At 43.7% G+C, this 14,862-nt stretch overlaps 1 protein-coding gene across 1 annotated transcript; it reads right to left on the bottom strand.

Annotated features, from left to right (window-relative positions):
• Nucleotides 1-1,740: 1,740 nt before the first annotated feature.
• LOC133207046 (acyl-CoA (8-3)-desaturase-like) lies at nt 1,741-14,619 on the bottom strand. The gene is made up of 11 exons (XM_061343574.1): nt 14,416-14,619; nt 10,886-10,996; nt 9,258-9,455; nt 8,757-8,858; nt 8,456-8,584; nt 7,372-7,432; nt 5,549-5,625; nt 4,628-4,725; nt 3,982-4,078; nt 3,084-3,163; nt 1,741-2,640 (listed from the first exon to the last, which is right to left on the bottom strand). The coding sequence occupies exons 1-11, from the start codon at nt 14,617-14,619 to the stop codon at nt 2,511-2,513; spliced, it is 1,287 nt and encodes a 428-aa protein (XP_061199558.1). The 3' UTR covers nt 1,741-2,510.
• Between the last annotated feature and the right edge of the window lie 243 nt (nt 14,620-14,862).

Genomic DNA, 14,862 nt, shown 5'->3' with positions numbered 1-14,862 from the left:
CTCTTTCTCTGACTTACCTTCTGTCTGGGAGAGCCAAAACTGAGTCCACTTATAATTCATTTTACTCTTCAACTCTCAAAGCTGCCTTAATAAGCTTGAGCTTAATAAGTCTTTTCTTAGTAAGCTTTGACAGAAAAAAGTTCATGTCTCACTTAAAACCTTGATTCTGGATCCTGTACTTTTGTTCCCTCTACGTTATATGGCTTTGCTTGAGTCCAAATACATACATATATATATAATCATAGAATAGTTAGGGTTAGAAAGGACCTTAAGATCATCAAGTTCCAACCCCCCTGCCATGGGCAGGGACACCTCACTCTAAACCATATCACCCAAGGCCTCGTCCAACCTGGCCTTGAACACTGCCGGGGATGGAGCATTCACAACCTCCTTGGGCAACCTATTCCAGTGCCTCACCACCCTAACAGGAACGAATTTCCTCCTTATATCCAATCTAAATTTCCCCTGTTTAAGTTTGAACCCATTACCCCTTGTCCTATCACTACAGTCCCTAATAAATAAATAAATATTATATATATATATATATATATGGCCAGCACTCAGCCTTGTATGATGCTGATTCAAAAGGTAGCCAGGATGTTGTCTGGGTTAAGCAGCTTTGCATCATGATGAGTTGACATGACTGTTGTTCCTGCAAGCCAGGCTTGTCAAAGCAACTACCCAGCTTTACCCTTTTCCCTGCTTTCTTCTCCCACCTTTCTCATCTGACTGTATTTGTAATCCTAACTCTCAGGTTCATTTTAAGAGCTGTAAACCTCACTGGGAAGCAAGGAAGCTTACTGCCTCCCAAGACTTTCCAGGATGCTTAATAACATGATGTGATACTGTGTGATGTCACTTTCTGTAACTGTACACTAGGGATGAGCTCCAGTAACTAATATAAACTCCTTCCTATGTATCAAGGCCCAGGAAGTAAAAATTGTGTTTTACTATATTTGGTTAAAAAAAATCTCAAATCTGTTTCAATGGATTAGGTTTAGTGCTAGAGCCATTAGGGTTAGGTTTAGGTTAAGGCCTATTAGTATTGATCTTAGAGTTAGTGCCTATCAGGGTTTGGGGTTAGTGACTGTAATCGTTAGGGTTGGGGTTAGGTTAGAATCATTAGGATTAGAGTTATGCTTAGTGTCACACTCTGTTAATATTATGTTTAGGGATAGGGACATCAAAGCTAGGGTTAAGGTAAGGTTTAGGACCTATTGGTGTTTGGGTTACAGCCACTAAGGAAGGGGAGTTTAGGGTCAGTGTTGTAGTTGGGGCCTATTGGGGGGTTGGGGGGTTTGAGTTACTATTAGGGTCAGGGCCTAAGAGTTAGGATGATGGTTAGGGCCATTACAGTTAGGGTTAGCTTAGTGTCAGGGCCTATTAGGATTGGGTTGAGGGTTAGGGCCATTAGGGTTTGGGTTCAGACCTATTGTGTTTGGGGTCAGGGTCAGTTCCCCTGCGTTAGGGTCCATTTGGATCTGTCAAAGTTACAGGGCAATGTGCTCTGTGATTTAAACTTTATTTCATGAGCTTATTAAGAAACATGACAAAAACCCATGGCAAACAGGGGCTCAGTCCCCTGTTGCCTAGGCTGCTCTATCATGTGAATCCACTTATTCACCACACCGGTCATAAGATTTCATAACTCACAACCCATATTTCATACACCTGTGAGCAAAAAACTCCCTAGCTGGCAGTGAGAGTGCTCCTCCTTCCTCCTCCATCACAGTTTGGGTGTTCCCTGGATCACACCAGGAAGCACAAAAGCCTCAGCAATCCAGCTGCTATTGGATCTGCTTCAAAAGCTCTTTGGGTAAGCTGATGTTTTTTACCTTCCTAGCCACTTCTAATGTGGGAGCCCTAGTCAATGTGCATCTGCTTTCGACCCGGATTCTGGCTTAGCCAGTGCCTCACACTAACTCTGAAATCTTACTCTAAATTTAGCTGTTATTCCAATCCTTATCTCAGTACTAACCCTAGAGCTAATTGACCTGCAATGGTCTATGAGGGCCCTATGATGTGCACCATTGCTTTGTTAGTGCTTTGGTTTTGTCCAGGCATCACCCAGAAACATCTAAAAGGCACTCTTAACATATCTGAACCAAAACACCAGACAAAACCAGAAGCAAAATTCAAGTAACTTCATATCTATTGGAATCATATCCTTCAGTTCTTATCCATTTTTTTTCTGCCATAGAGTCCCTTGTAGTCCCTGGTCCTCAGCTTGCTGGGAATGCAAAGAAGTAGCAGGCTGCGAATGGTACCATCAGGCTTCATCTTCTTATTTGTGTAGGTAGGCATCAAGCCAGAGATCTCCTGAGCTCTTCAGAGAGCTGAGAGAGGGAAAGAGAAAGCACAGGAGGCCACATTATGCAGGGTTACTTAGGAGAACGTTAGTGGAGACAGGGGAAATGAGGGCTTGTGTGTGTTGATTTGTGAAAGAACAAGACAATTCTTGTTCTTAGTATTCCAATCTCTCCTGCAATTCTTTGGCCTGTGTGTTGTACTTACTGGACAATGTCTGCAAAAGCTGTGAGCAATGGCTTGCATTGGTACTTGATGCCATGTTTGGCACACAAGGACTTCACCAGAGGAGCCACCTTCCAGTAGTTGTGTCTTGGCATTGTAGGAAACAGACTGTGAACAGGAGACAGACAAATTCTCAAGCCCATTCTTCACCTGTGTATCTCAGTCTCTAGAGTAATAGCATAAGTAGTTAGTACAGGTAGGCTTAACCTACAGTGTTAGCCTATAATCAGAGCGCTTTAGTATGTACATTTTCACTAATGCTTACAAGCTACTACTCTGGATAGACCCTGTCGCTATCTGTATGATTTCATAGGTCCTGCCCATGTTCAGTCTTCATTTGGCATTCTTGCCTTCCTAGTGAGGTCTAATGAAGGTTTTGAATTACATTGTGATTCTGTTTAGGGTTTTCAGCCTTTTAAAAGACAAACTCATTGATGCCCCAGAACTCTTTGTAGAATTCAGAGTAAAGAAGAACAGGGAAAAGAAAAACAAGAAAAGAAAATTACTTTGTTAAGGAGGGAAGAAAATTCTCTCTTGGGGTGCATACTCACTGATGTTCAATCTGGAAGTTCAGATGCCCAGTAAACCAGTCATTGAATAGGGACTGCTCAACATTGCATGTGGCCTGAAGCTAGCAAAGAGGAAAGGAAAGCAAAGTCATCACAGGTTGGTGACTGCAGCCTTTCTCTAAAGAGCACAATATGCTGTGCTGCTCTCTTCTGTTGTTTTCTTTCAGCCTAAGCTGAGCTACTTCAAGCCAGGGCTCATAATCCTCCTTCAGCTTTGTGGATGTACATAGACATGTACATAGTCTATGTACATAAATGTACATAGACTGACTAACATGGGCCATCGTAAAAGTAGGAGTTGGCTCTGTGCTCTTGTGAGGGCATATGAACAGTCAGAAGTTCCTCTTGGGTCTTCTCAAACCTATGTCTGCAGAAAAAGCAGAGATGACAGAGTAGTTCTGTGTGGTCAGACTGCTCTGTTGGACTCCAGCAAGTCTCTCTGCAAAGAGGGGACACCACACTGCTATTCTACTAGTGTAATTGCTCTGCAAGAGCAGGATACAAACTTCCATCTCCATGTAAGGGGAAAAGGTCCAAGACAGAATGATGCAATAAGTGAGAAGGTGGGTATATTTGGGGGATGGAATCATAGAATGGTTTGGGTTGAAAGGGACCTTAAAGATCACCTAGCTCCGTTCCCCTGGCTGTGGGCAAGAACACCTTAATAGAGCTGGGACCTAGCTTTGGTTTTAGATTGCCTATGACCATGTCATTGCTATCCTATTTACTGTTACCATAGCTGAATACCATTATACTATTAGCCTTCACTTCCCACTTCCTAACAGGTTTTCACCTTTAGTGCAGTAGAGAACTTGCTCGTCTTGTGATTTAGAATTTGTACCTGTATGGTCACAACTCTTAAGAATGGAAAATGTTTTACCTGAGTAGACATCCAGTCCAAGTTCTTGTCATAGTAAATATCCATAGGGATATGGTTCATCTGTGAAACCCAGACAAACCAGCTGCTCTCCATCATCCTGTGCAGTCAGACAAAAGGCCAGAATTAAGTAACAGGTAAGCAAGTCAGTGATGAGCCACTGAAACAACACCACAACCAGACTTACAAACACATAGCTGAACATCAGCCTTGCTAATCCAGCACCTGGAAGAACTTCCAAAACCTGGAAGTTTCATACTTCCTTATGTAAACCATGATTATTTAATATGGTTTGTTATAAAACTGACGGAGCCTGGTATTCATCTTGTTTTATCTGTAGCCAAGGACCACACTGATTAGAATCAGTAAAATGCTCCAAGTGGAGAGCGTAGTGTCCATTCAAGCCAATGCTGCCAGAGCACTTGCAAGCCCAGACTAAGCTGTTTCTGTTAAATGATCTCTTTCTCTAACCAGCAGCAGACCCAACACCCAAAGCACTGAATTACTTCAGGTATTTAACAGCACTCTGTGAAGTCTCTTTGCTCCAGAGCCAATGCGATGACATAAAACTTGAACTGGCAGAGAAAGGCAGGCACAGACAGCAAGAATGTATAGAGGAAGGTTAAAGAACCTTCTAAAGAGAGATTACCTGAATATAAAATAATATGCCACAAGACTCTTTATTTCTAGTAATGATCCATAAATAAAAAAGAATCTGATGTAGAAGGTCATCATCCAGGCCAAGTCCTACCAAAAGCAGACACAACAAGAGAATCATTATAAATTACATTTGCTTAAGTCTTTTTCTAAGCTTCATGTTCTATGTACGAGAGAACCATCTACATTTAGCTTTTGTAAGTTTTTGCTGAATTGAATCAGCAAAACTAGAACTGGAGCAATCCAAGTTACCACAAGATGATAGGACTTTTTCACAGCTTCCTATAATATAGATGAATGTGAGGATTTACACATGGTAATCTACATTGATGTATTAGCGAATGACTATGCATTCAGAAACACGAGTTGACTTGTCTCAAATCATTGCCCAGTACTCCACAGTGAGCTAAGTGCTAGACCAACAATGATCTCATTGTGGCTGGAGTTTGCTGTCCTCCTGCAACCGTAACACACACAAGAGAAGGAAGAACAAAGCACTAATTCTGGCTGTCTGCATAGGAAATAATGCCAAGTATATGCATACTGTTTACAAACCAAGGACAACAGTTCCTATAAATCCATATCCTCCTGTTCCTTACCACTATGGGCCTTCCAATTTGCTTCCCAAACTAAAGGGGACAGTACACTCCATGGTTCTGCACATGAGGCAAAGCAGTACAAGCCAAAACAGCCTTTTGTTTTCAGGACCCTATGTTTGAGCTGGGGAATATAATGATGTAGCAGAAAGTATGCAGAGGCACTGAAAAACGTCACCAAACTGACTGTCCTGTTAGGCTTAACTGAATGGCACACAACAGGGCTGAGCTCTGGGCAGAAGCTAGCTCTGTGTTCAGAAGAAAGGTTGAAGGCCCACAGTTGACCCCTTCTTGGTTGCACAAGCAGCAATACTCACCACCCAGTACCTTTTTGTGTATGCGATGTAAAACGTGTGGTAGTGGAAGTAGGTGGGAAACAGGAGTGGAGGCAGAGCTGTAAGGGAGAATTCATTATCACTGGTAATGTCATGGACTGAGTGACAGATAAACTGGAAGCAAAGGATCCTTCAATGGTTACTCAATATCGAGAATATCCCAAGAAGTTTTAGGGCTATGGAATTTTCTGGATAACACCAGTATGCATCACTGCAGGCCATCAGTGAGCAGTATGGGAGCCTGCTGACCTCAAGAGGTAAAACGAAGGTAAGACAAGAAGCTCTCTGAAGCTTGATTGAGGACAGTTTCTCCTCTTCGGCAGGACAGCCTGCTACTGTTCATGTCACCTCTCAATACATTGCCTTCTGTTTCCTCATGGAGAAAGGCTATGACCACTGCTTCTTTCAGAAGAGTGGAAACAAAAAGGAGTGTGTAGAATCCTGAGAAATAAGGAGGACAAGACCCCAGAAACTTAATAATCCTTCTGAGCATCACAGCAAATCACTTCGCAAGAGAGCAACTGTCTGATACTGGCTAGGATGCTACATCAGTATCTCTAAACATTTCTAGGTCTGTCCATTAATCTAATGGTGGTTACAAACCTAAGATTTTATTTTAGGGTTTTAGCTGAGGGACAGCCACAGAGGAATAGTTTGAGAAGTGGCTTCCCAAAGGTGATTTGGCTTCCCATTTGTTGTTTAAAGCAGAGGAACAATAGGAGTACATATAAAATCATCCCATGGATTTTAGGTTGTGAGAACTTAAATGCAAACTCAACCTTCCAAGTGGACATCTCACTTGTACTTAAACCAACCCCACAGACTATTATCTAAATTTGAATACTACTGATTGCGATGTCATACCACATCTTTCAGACCCACTGTGGAAGATCTGGGATAGGACCACCATCCCTAACTAGGCATCTCTGAATTGTACATCTGAACTATGCACAAATGAACTAACCCTGGCAGATCTGTTTAGTGACCTGAGAGAAAAGCCACTGTTGGAGTGAGTTCCTGCCATCTTCAGAGATCAAGGGTAAAACCAGGTTGCATGAATTACACCTTGGAAGTGCCCATTTCTGCTGGGTTTTATGGTTCAAAGTCACGCTGTCCGCTTTCCAGGCAAGCATCCTGAGACTTCAGGCTATTCTGGAGAGTTGCAAGAGGTGACTTTGCCTTGCCCCATGTTGAAATTGTGCTGCTTTGCCAAAGGAATAAAAGCTTCACTAAGATGGGAAGAAGAGGCCAGGGTGAGCCTAGAGATCAGGGCACTGACAGTGGAGAAACTGTGAATGTTTGCTTTTGTTAGCCATGTATTACCCAGCTCACATCAACAGGCCCTGCAGCTCTCATCTCACTCTCCCAAGTAACTTCCTTAATTACCGAGTTAAGAGTCTCATTTTCTCTGTCCAAATAGATGCAGACTTCTCTTTACAAAGCACCACAGTTTTAAGGTGATCCCACTACTTCTTCTATCCTGGAACAAACCTAAGCTATTTGGTTAGGAATTCTCAAACCAAATCAATGTGTTTCAAATCAGGAAGGGCACAGAAACGTGCTCTCATGTAGGATCACATGGTAATTCAGGCTGGAAAGAAGCTCAGGATCTCAGAAAAGCAGCAGCTATACTTTCGTTAGACCAGGTTACTCAGGTTTTTATCCATTCAGGTCTTCAATTCCTCCAAAAATTAGATGGAAATTGATTATTATGATCCTTGATGGGGACACCTCAGTCCTGCTCAAATCCTACAGTAAAAAGACCTGCAAGCCTCATTGTATTGCAGGAGAATGAAGATACTCACTGATGAAGAAGTATTTGTGTTGGTGATTGTATGGCATGTATTTTTTCTTTTTGATCCCAAGCTGTGGAAAGAAACAGCAAAACAATTAGAGTGGAAGCTAAGCAAACTGCACAGGTAACCTGCTGGGTTCCATTCTTTCTTCCCCAGAGGCACTCTTCTTGCACACTTCCACAGCCCTCATTCCTACTCTCTCCCTCTTTGTACCTGTCCTATTAGCTTACATACATAACACACCTTTACCATAAACCCTCATTCCATTAATGTAAGGCTTACAGCTTTGTAAAGTCCTTCAGACATAAACTGTTAAGCAAGCACCAGATTTTTCTCCAGAAAGGGAAAATGATTGCCGAAAAGTAGTTCTAAATATATTTATGACAAGCCAGAACAGAGACAACAACCCATAAGGAACTCATATATTGGCATATGGTAGGAAGGAAACTGCTGTGAAAGATAACTATTGACTGGGTTGGAAGAGAATGATGCAGTAAAAACTATGCCAGAATGTTTCATCCATTAAAAGATAGTGTGTGATCTATAAGTTATGATAAAAAAAGTATCTTGATGGTGGATACAGGGAATTTAACTGGTGAATTTCCTTGGGTTTGTGTTCTTACCATGTTCATACTTTATTTTGTAAAATATTAGATATTTCAAGGATAAGTTATATTATTAGTCAAAAATAGTCATATATATTTTTCCTCTTGCCCCTACTTTCTTTGATTCTCTACATTTGTGTGACAGTTTCATGATGGCAAAGGCCACTGACTTGTTCTACCAGGTCATTAAGGTGCTATAACCATTAACAGTCCTTTTGTTGATGGATTCTCCACCCTATATGAGGCATGTCCATCATGTCTAATTTATTTGCAACTACTTGCCAGCTGTTCAAGATATCTTTAAAGGAACTTATGTGAACTGTAAGCTGCTTACAAAGGCTGAAGAAAGTAGACACAAGAGGAAGGCAATCTCTTTCCAGAGCCTGTCATCACATCTTAGTTGTAGATCTTTACGGCACAGCTTTTCATTGACCAGGGCGTTCTTCCCATCTCCTGGTACATGAGTGCACACACACACACACACTGACCTCCACAGATAACTTCTTCCCCAAAGTAAACAGGAAAGGGTGCATATCAATATCAGGGTCTTTCCGGAAGCAGTTGGGTTTGGCATGGTGCTGGGAGTGCAGAAGAGTCCACCATTTGGCTGATGCCCCCTGTTTTAGTGAACAGCAAAGTGTGAAAAGTACAATGCTTTCAGAGCCAACTTTCCTCCCATTCCCCTCCTTCACTCAATGCTGAGCTCACTGTCCTCCACAGAGTCTTCAGAACCCACACTCTCATGGGAAAGCCATCAAATCTAAGTAGTAGTAGTAATCAGGTACTTACAATTAAGTGGCACATCACAAACTTATGCAGCAAGTGGTTCCACTTGGTTGCCCTGAATACTGAAAGATGTCCCAAATCATGTTGCAACCATGAAGCCTGTACCTGGAAGAGGGAAAAGAAATTGGGAGAGGAGAAAAACAAGGAATTGAGATCAGGACAGTTCCACACCCACCCTTTGCTTTGAAATACTGAGATCTATTGCTCAGACGTTGCTCCAAAGTCACAGTTGGAAAGGAACTGTGAAATCCTGATACTCTTAAGGCTTCCCCTCAAATACATCTTGCTGAAAGAATCTCAGACTAGGTTTAATGGTAGCTCCCCACATGCAGAATTTCTTCTTTACATCATCTGTATACATCATATATATAGTGGTTGTCTTCTTATGGCAAAGAACTATGTCAAGTAAGGAAATGGAGGACTAGACAACTGCAGTAGTACTATGTGTATGAAAGCTGGTGCAAGTCAAGTCCATGTGCCCATGCTATGGACTTAGTTGCTTACCTGGGAAATGGTCAGCACCACCAGAGAGCCAACAAAGGGCATGAAGGATGTTCCAAAGTAGAAGAGGATGAGCCAGGCAGCAGTATCCAACAGGAGGATGTGAGTGAGGAGCAGGAAGAAGAAGAGTTGATTTGGCTCCAGAAGTCCCATTTTCTCAACAGTAGCACGCAGTTCACGGAAATCTTTCACCAGCATTTCCTGTGGGAAGCACCAGTGTTACATATTCTCTGTTTCTAGCGTATAGCACTACTTCAATGGAAGTGAGAAAGGGCAAAGGATCTGGGCTTGCACGTTATTAAGCTTTATCATTGCTCTCCTAAAGCTTCTCTGTGTCTACAAAGAGCAGAGTAGCAAGAGGCAGCCATCTCAGAGCACAGCGTCTGTACCCCAGACTCCTAAGACTGTATCTTTGGTGCTTCTTCCATCATCTTCTCGGCAGGTAGCATAGGGCTCAAATGGAAGCTGTGCCTAGTGGAAGCTGTACTGCATGTGCCTTAGCATAGCGTGCCACCTTGTGGTAGCTCTTTCTGGACCAGTTCCAGTAGACTAATACATGTCTTCACTTTACCCTGCCCGAGATAACAGGGTTAAATGTCTGTATGAAAATGACATTTACAGCCCAGCTGGCCTCAGGCTGTATCAGTGCGTGATCAACACACCTTTGTCCTTCCCAGCTCTGCAGATGCTTCCCAAGCCTAATTCCGGTCTCCATACAGCCCAACCCACAAAGGAGCTCGCCAGCTTGCTTTCCCAATCACTTTGTGTTTCCACGGAACAAGGCACACACAGGCCCTGGTGCAGGCCAGCTATGGAATTGAGAAATAGGCAGGATGTGGCCAAGGTAAGAGGATTCATAAGGTTCCCACCTACATAGGAAGTGTGGCTGTGCCATCCTGGGACAGGCAGACTGCTCTGAATCGTGTTTCTGATGTCTGACTTACATCTTCCTTCAGCGTGCAGTGTGGGGCTATGTAAAGGAAAAGTCAGGGCAGGCTATAAGGAATGGGGAAGACAAATAGTCTTGGATAGTAGGAAGCAACAAGGACCATACAGCCTAGGGAATATTTGTACTCCAACACTATTCCTGTTCCATTGTCTGTGCCTCTCATGCAGTTTTCTCACACTGCTGTCAACAGTGCTTCTGTGAATGGTTATTCTGGGAATGGCCTTGAGACAGCTACAAGGGGGTTGTCCAAAACAGCGATGCCAATACAGCCTGTGAAACATAATTCAAGGCTAAAGCACTCTATCTGCAGTCTCTCCCTACAGATACCTACAACAAAAGGGAGTTGAACAGTTACTACCAGCTGGAAAGAATTACTTATTTTTTGGTCAGCTCTTCCTCAAAGCAAGGGGAAGAAAAGATGATAGCTGTGATTTCCATGAGAGCAAAACAAGGCTCTGTTATTCATGCTGTGATAACTTAAAATCATTTTCAAGAATCACATTTTCAACCACATAATGTGGATTTAGACTAATATGCATGTATTGTTTCTAAGCAGTAGCACAAAAGTGAAGAACCTGGCTCCCATTGCTCCAGGAGCTATGCTGATACAGAAGAGCAAGGTCTCTCCTCAGAATATTTCCTTTTAGTCTACCTTTGATCTGATTTACAAAGATAGACTTACATTTTTAGTGGGCTCAATACTGGGTTGATCTGGGGCCAGCTCCCCAATCTGCAGTGGCTTCAAGTACTTGTTCACCAGCGCCTTGTCAACATGGAAGGCTACAAAGGCATCCTGCAATGCACGAGAGAAAAGGAAGAGGTAAGAAAACCAAATTCTCTGATACTAACTTCAGTCTGTTGTGCATAGCAAGACATTCACTGTGGAGGAACCACAACAGCAGAGAGGACTCTTTGACCTTTATCTCCTCAAACTTTGGTTGACATTTTACTTCTCGTGTTTATCCTATGCTCTTAAATGAGATCTTATTTCAGGTGGCAAATGGAAGAAGTCTGACTTCTACTACTGCAATAACTACAGGTATGCAAGCTCCAGAGAACAAAATTGAATTCAACTCCATTGTATGCCTAAAGCACAATCTAATTCCCCTGCCTTTTTTCTTTCCCCTCTTCACAACCCCAGTATTAGTGACTTTTCAATCTTCCTTGTCATACAGGTGGCCAAAAGACTTCATATCAGTGTACCTGAATAATCAGTCGTTGTGCAACTAGTCAAAAGAGAAAACTGCCCTTTAAATCTGAATGCTTAAAAAGGAAAAGTGGTTCCTCTTATTCACTGGGTAGAGAACTCCCCTCCCAGATTAACTAAGACAGGAAGCAGTTCGTCGAGGACCAAGTGACACCAGAGATCTTTCTTTAGTACTTGTAAGTATTCAGAAGGAAACGAATGCAAGGACCCAACTCATAAGCACAGGCTGGGTGTTGCTAATCTCTCCTGAAGACGCAAGCATGACAAAGCAGTGGTGACAGCTTCTAGACAGGGCTGGGGACAGAAAGGACAGGATGCAAAAGAGCAGAGGAGACAACAGGGCATGAAGGGGGCAGCTGGAGCCCTGAAACAGCTGAGATTGCACTGAGCTGCGAGAGTTCTGTCTGTAGGAAAGGAATCATGGAATGATTTGGGTTGGAAGGGACCCTAAAGCACATCCATCTCCAACCCCTGCTACAGGCAGGGACACCTTCCACTAGAGCAGGTTGCTCCAAGCCCCTGTGTCCAACCTGGCCTTGAGCACTTCCAGGGATGGGCCAGCCACAGCTTCCCTGTGCCAGCGCCTCACCACCTTCACAGGGAAGATTTCCTAATGTCTAGTCCAAATCTCCCTTAAGATTCTCCAACAATGGAAAATTGCTTTTGTACATCCACGCCTTTAACCTGTTGATCTGCTTGCATGGCATCTTCCATTCAACTCAGCCTAGTCATCCTGAACAGACTGGAATCAGTGCTTCACTGCATTCCAGCCCCAAGGTTACTCTGGGCAAACGGTTGTGTGACAAAATGAAGTTGTTTCTCTGAGCAAACTGCTGCAGAATTTCTGTCCTCTGCTCCAAAAGCACTCAGATTTGGGCAACTGCCTGAGTAACACTGAGGCATACATGTAACATACAGTGAGTTTGAATACTAGTGTACACAAACACAACACTGAATCTAAAGAACCAGCAAACACTTTCTCTGCAAAATGATCTACATGGTTATTTCATAATGTGGCAACACCAGATGTTTTTACGGGCTCTAAGGTTCAACCAAATTTTGCCAAATTCAGCCCAAAATTCCAGTCTCAAGATTGTTGCTCCTGTTTTCTAAGTCACCTCAGTCCTCATTCCACAGCTAACTCTGCTCTTCTGCCCTTTGTGAGAAAACACACCACCACAACAAAAAGCAGCAATAAAAGGTCTCCTCTGCACAGTTTTGTTACACTTGGTGTTACTAATGTGGCATTAATTATACTCAGCTTTCCATTCCTCACATTTTTCTTACTGAGAGCCTTCTGTGTATTTCACCCTCTTCTAACTTATCATCTTTCGGTGATATTCAGTCTTGATAAGACCGAATAAGATAAGATAAGATAATAAGACCAGTCAAAGATAAGATAATTTCTTAAGATTTTTAGAATACACATGCAAAAAACTAAGCAATTGACCTGTTCCAAGATGTACATACCTCAATAAGGTCTTATGGAATTTCTTATTCAATGCTTTCTTCAGTTCTTTTTGTCTCTGCCTCCCAAACTGACTAAAGAGCCTGTCGGATTCATGCTGTCTCATGAACCTAATCTTACTAACGAGGAGTTTCTTACTTCACCCACGATATCCTGGCTATATTCCTGCAGCAACTCAGCATGGATATAACCACCTGGGAGCAAAGTAAACCCCCTCCCTATTAACGCCATTTACAGCCTTTAACCTGGAGATAAATCACATATGCTTAAAAAAGAGCATACCTTAGCATTTTTCCACTGTGATGCACAGCTTATTTAAGGTGCTGCATACTTGTGTGTGAAGGCAGCAAAGTTGGTGTCAAACAAAAGCGGCTGAAGCCTTGCAGGGCTTAATGATTTGGACATGGGACCAACCTATAAAGACCAGTTCAGATCCCAGAAACAAAATATCTGTGTTTTCCAAGTTCATCCATCACCTGGCATGTTCTAGGGAGCAAAACTGAAAGAAGTCTGACAGTACTAACAAGAGAAATGAATGATGGAAAATACAGGATGCAAAGTGCAGCTAAAGGTGTCCCTGCCTATGGCAGGGTCTTGGGACTGGATGATCCTTAATGTCCCTTCTAACCCAAACCAGTCTGGAATTCTAATACAGAGTCTAAAATTTAAGCTTAGTGCACTGATTATTACATGCATAAGCCTCAAGCATCCCTCAAACATATATGAAGGATCAGGGAACTATTTGTCTTGGGTTTTTCCTTTTACAATAGACACCAAAGCAGCAATCGCATTTGTCACATCTTTGTGTAGAGGTTAATTTACATTTTCCATGTAAATTAATACATGTTAATTACCATTTTCCACCCTTCCTGCTTACACCCAAAGGCAAGAACTCCAGGGAATCAGCTGAACGTTTTGATGTGAGTTTACCACAAGTTTCCATGGCAACAAAACAGCAGTCAGGCCAGGAAACCCGATGAGCAGAAGTCCTTTCCCCCATGCACTGACTCCCCAGCAGCTGGACACTTGTAACTGGCCAATCCTTTTGATTTTGCTCATCTCCAGGCTCAGAAGGACCACATACCGTGTCTACAGAAACTCCTCTGGAATTCTGCTTGGGAAAGCATGTCTTTGATTTCCCTCCACGTTAAGCCAGGTGGCATTTTGGAGGGATGCTTTCCCTAAAGGAATGTTTCTGGAAGCAGCTACTTTTGCCACAGGGCTGATGCTCTGCTTGTGGCAGCTTTGTAAGCGATCCCTGGAATTCACAGTAGGTGCAGAAGCAAGATCAGGAGATAAAGAGTAATCCTGAAGGCTTGAGCTGGATAAACAGCTACAGTACCACTGCAAAGCCTCTTCATTTGCTATTTCCCATAGGATGAGCCTGGGAAGCTTGCACTTCAAAGTCTAGGGGTACAAAGCGACACTGCATACCCCTAGACCCTGCTCCATGCCCTAAATCCCACCGGAGTCACCTCCCACGGTGCCGGCCGGGTACCGGCGCCTTCTGCCCCGCATCTCCGAGCGCGGCCCTCACCGTGGCGTCCTGCCCGGCGTGGCTACAGATGAGACGGGCTCCTCCCGGGTGCCTCCGGCAGAAGTGGCTGATGTCGTACACCTTCCTCTCGATCACCAGCCATCGCTCCTTCTGCCCCGGCCCGCGGCCGTTCCGCTCCCCGATCTCCTCCCAGGTGAAGCGCCGCAACGCCGGGGCCGCAGCGGGGTCCTCGGGCAGCGCCATCCTTCCTCTTTTCCTCCTCCCCTCCCGCTCCCTATCCATATAATGGTGGGGCACGCCCGGCCTCCACCTTCTTCCCGCCCCATCCCGGTATTCCGGGAAAAAAGAAGGGCTGCGGGCAGAGCCCCTGCAGCATCCCCGCCTGCGCCCCCCGCCCCCGCGCCACCAAACCCCTCCTTCACTGCTGCAGCACAACCCCAGGTTTCAAAGAGTAGCAGCTACTACAGGTAGGGGTATCCGACCATT

The sequence above is a fragment of the Neopsephotus bourkii genome, unplaced genomic scaffold, assembly GCF_033783945.1.
Source record: "Neopsephotus bourkii isolate Nb327-2 ecotype Australia unplaced genomic scaffold, CSIRO-AGI_Nbou_v1 NB_1825, whole genome shotgun sequence".
In the NCBI taxonomy this organism is placed as follows: Eukaryota; Metazoa; Chordata; class Aves; order Psittaciformes; family Psittacidae; genus Neopsephotus; species Neopsephotus bourkii.
Note: the sequence above shows the minus strand (reverse complement) of the source record. Positions and strands in the feature narration are given on the sequence as shown.

Bases quoted from the DNA above. Each gene is read 5' to 3' on its own strand.
- LOC133207046 (XM_061343574.1), bottom strand. From the start codon at position 14,619: ATGGCGCTGCCCGAGGACCCCGCTGCGGCCCCGGCGTTGCGGCGCTTC. The intron at 5,626-7,371 runs GTGAGTATCTTC...TCTCCCTTACAG, and splicing joins ACACAAATACTTCTTCATCA to CTCTGCCTCCACTCCTGTTT. The intron at 4,726-5,548 runs GTGAGTATTGCT...TGCTTTTGGTAG, and splicing joins ACACAAAAAGGTACTGGGTG to GACTTGGCCTGGATGATGAC.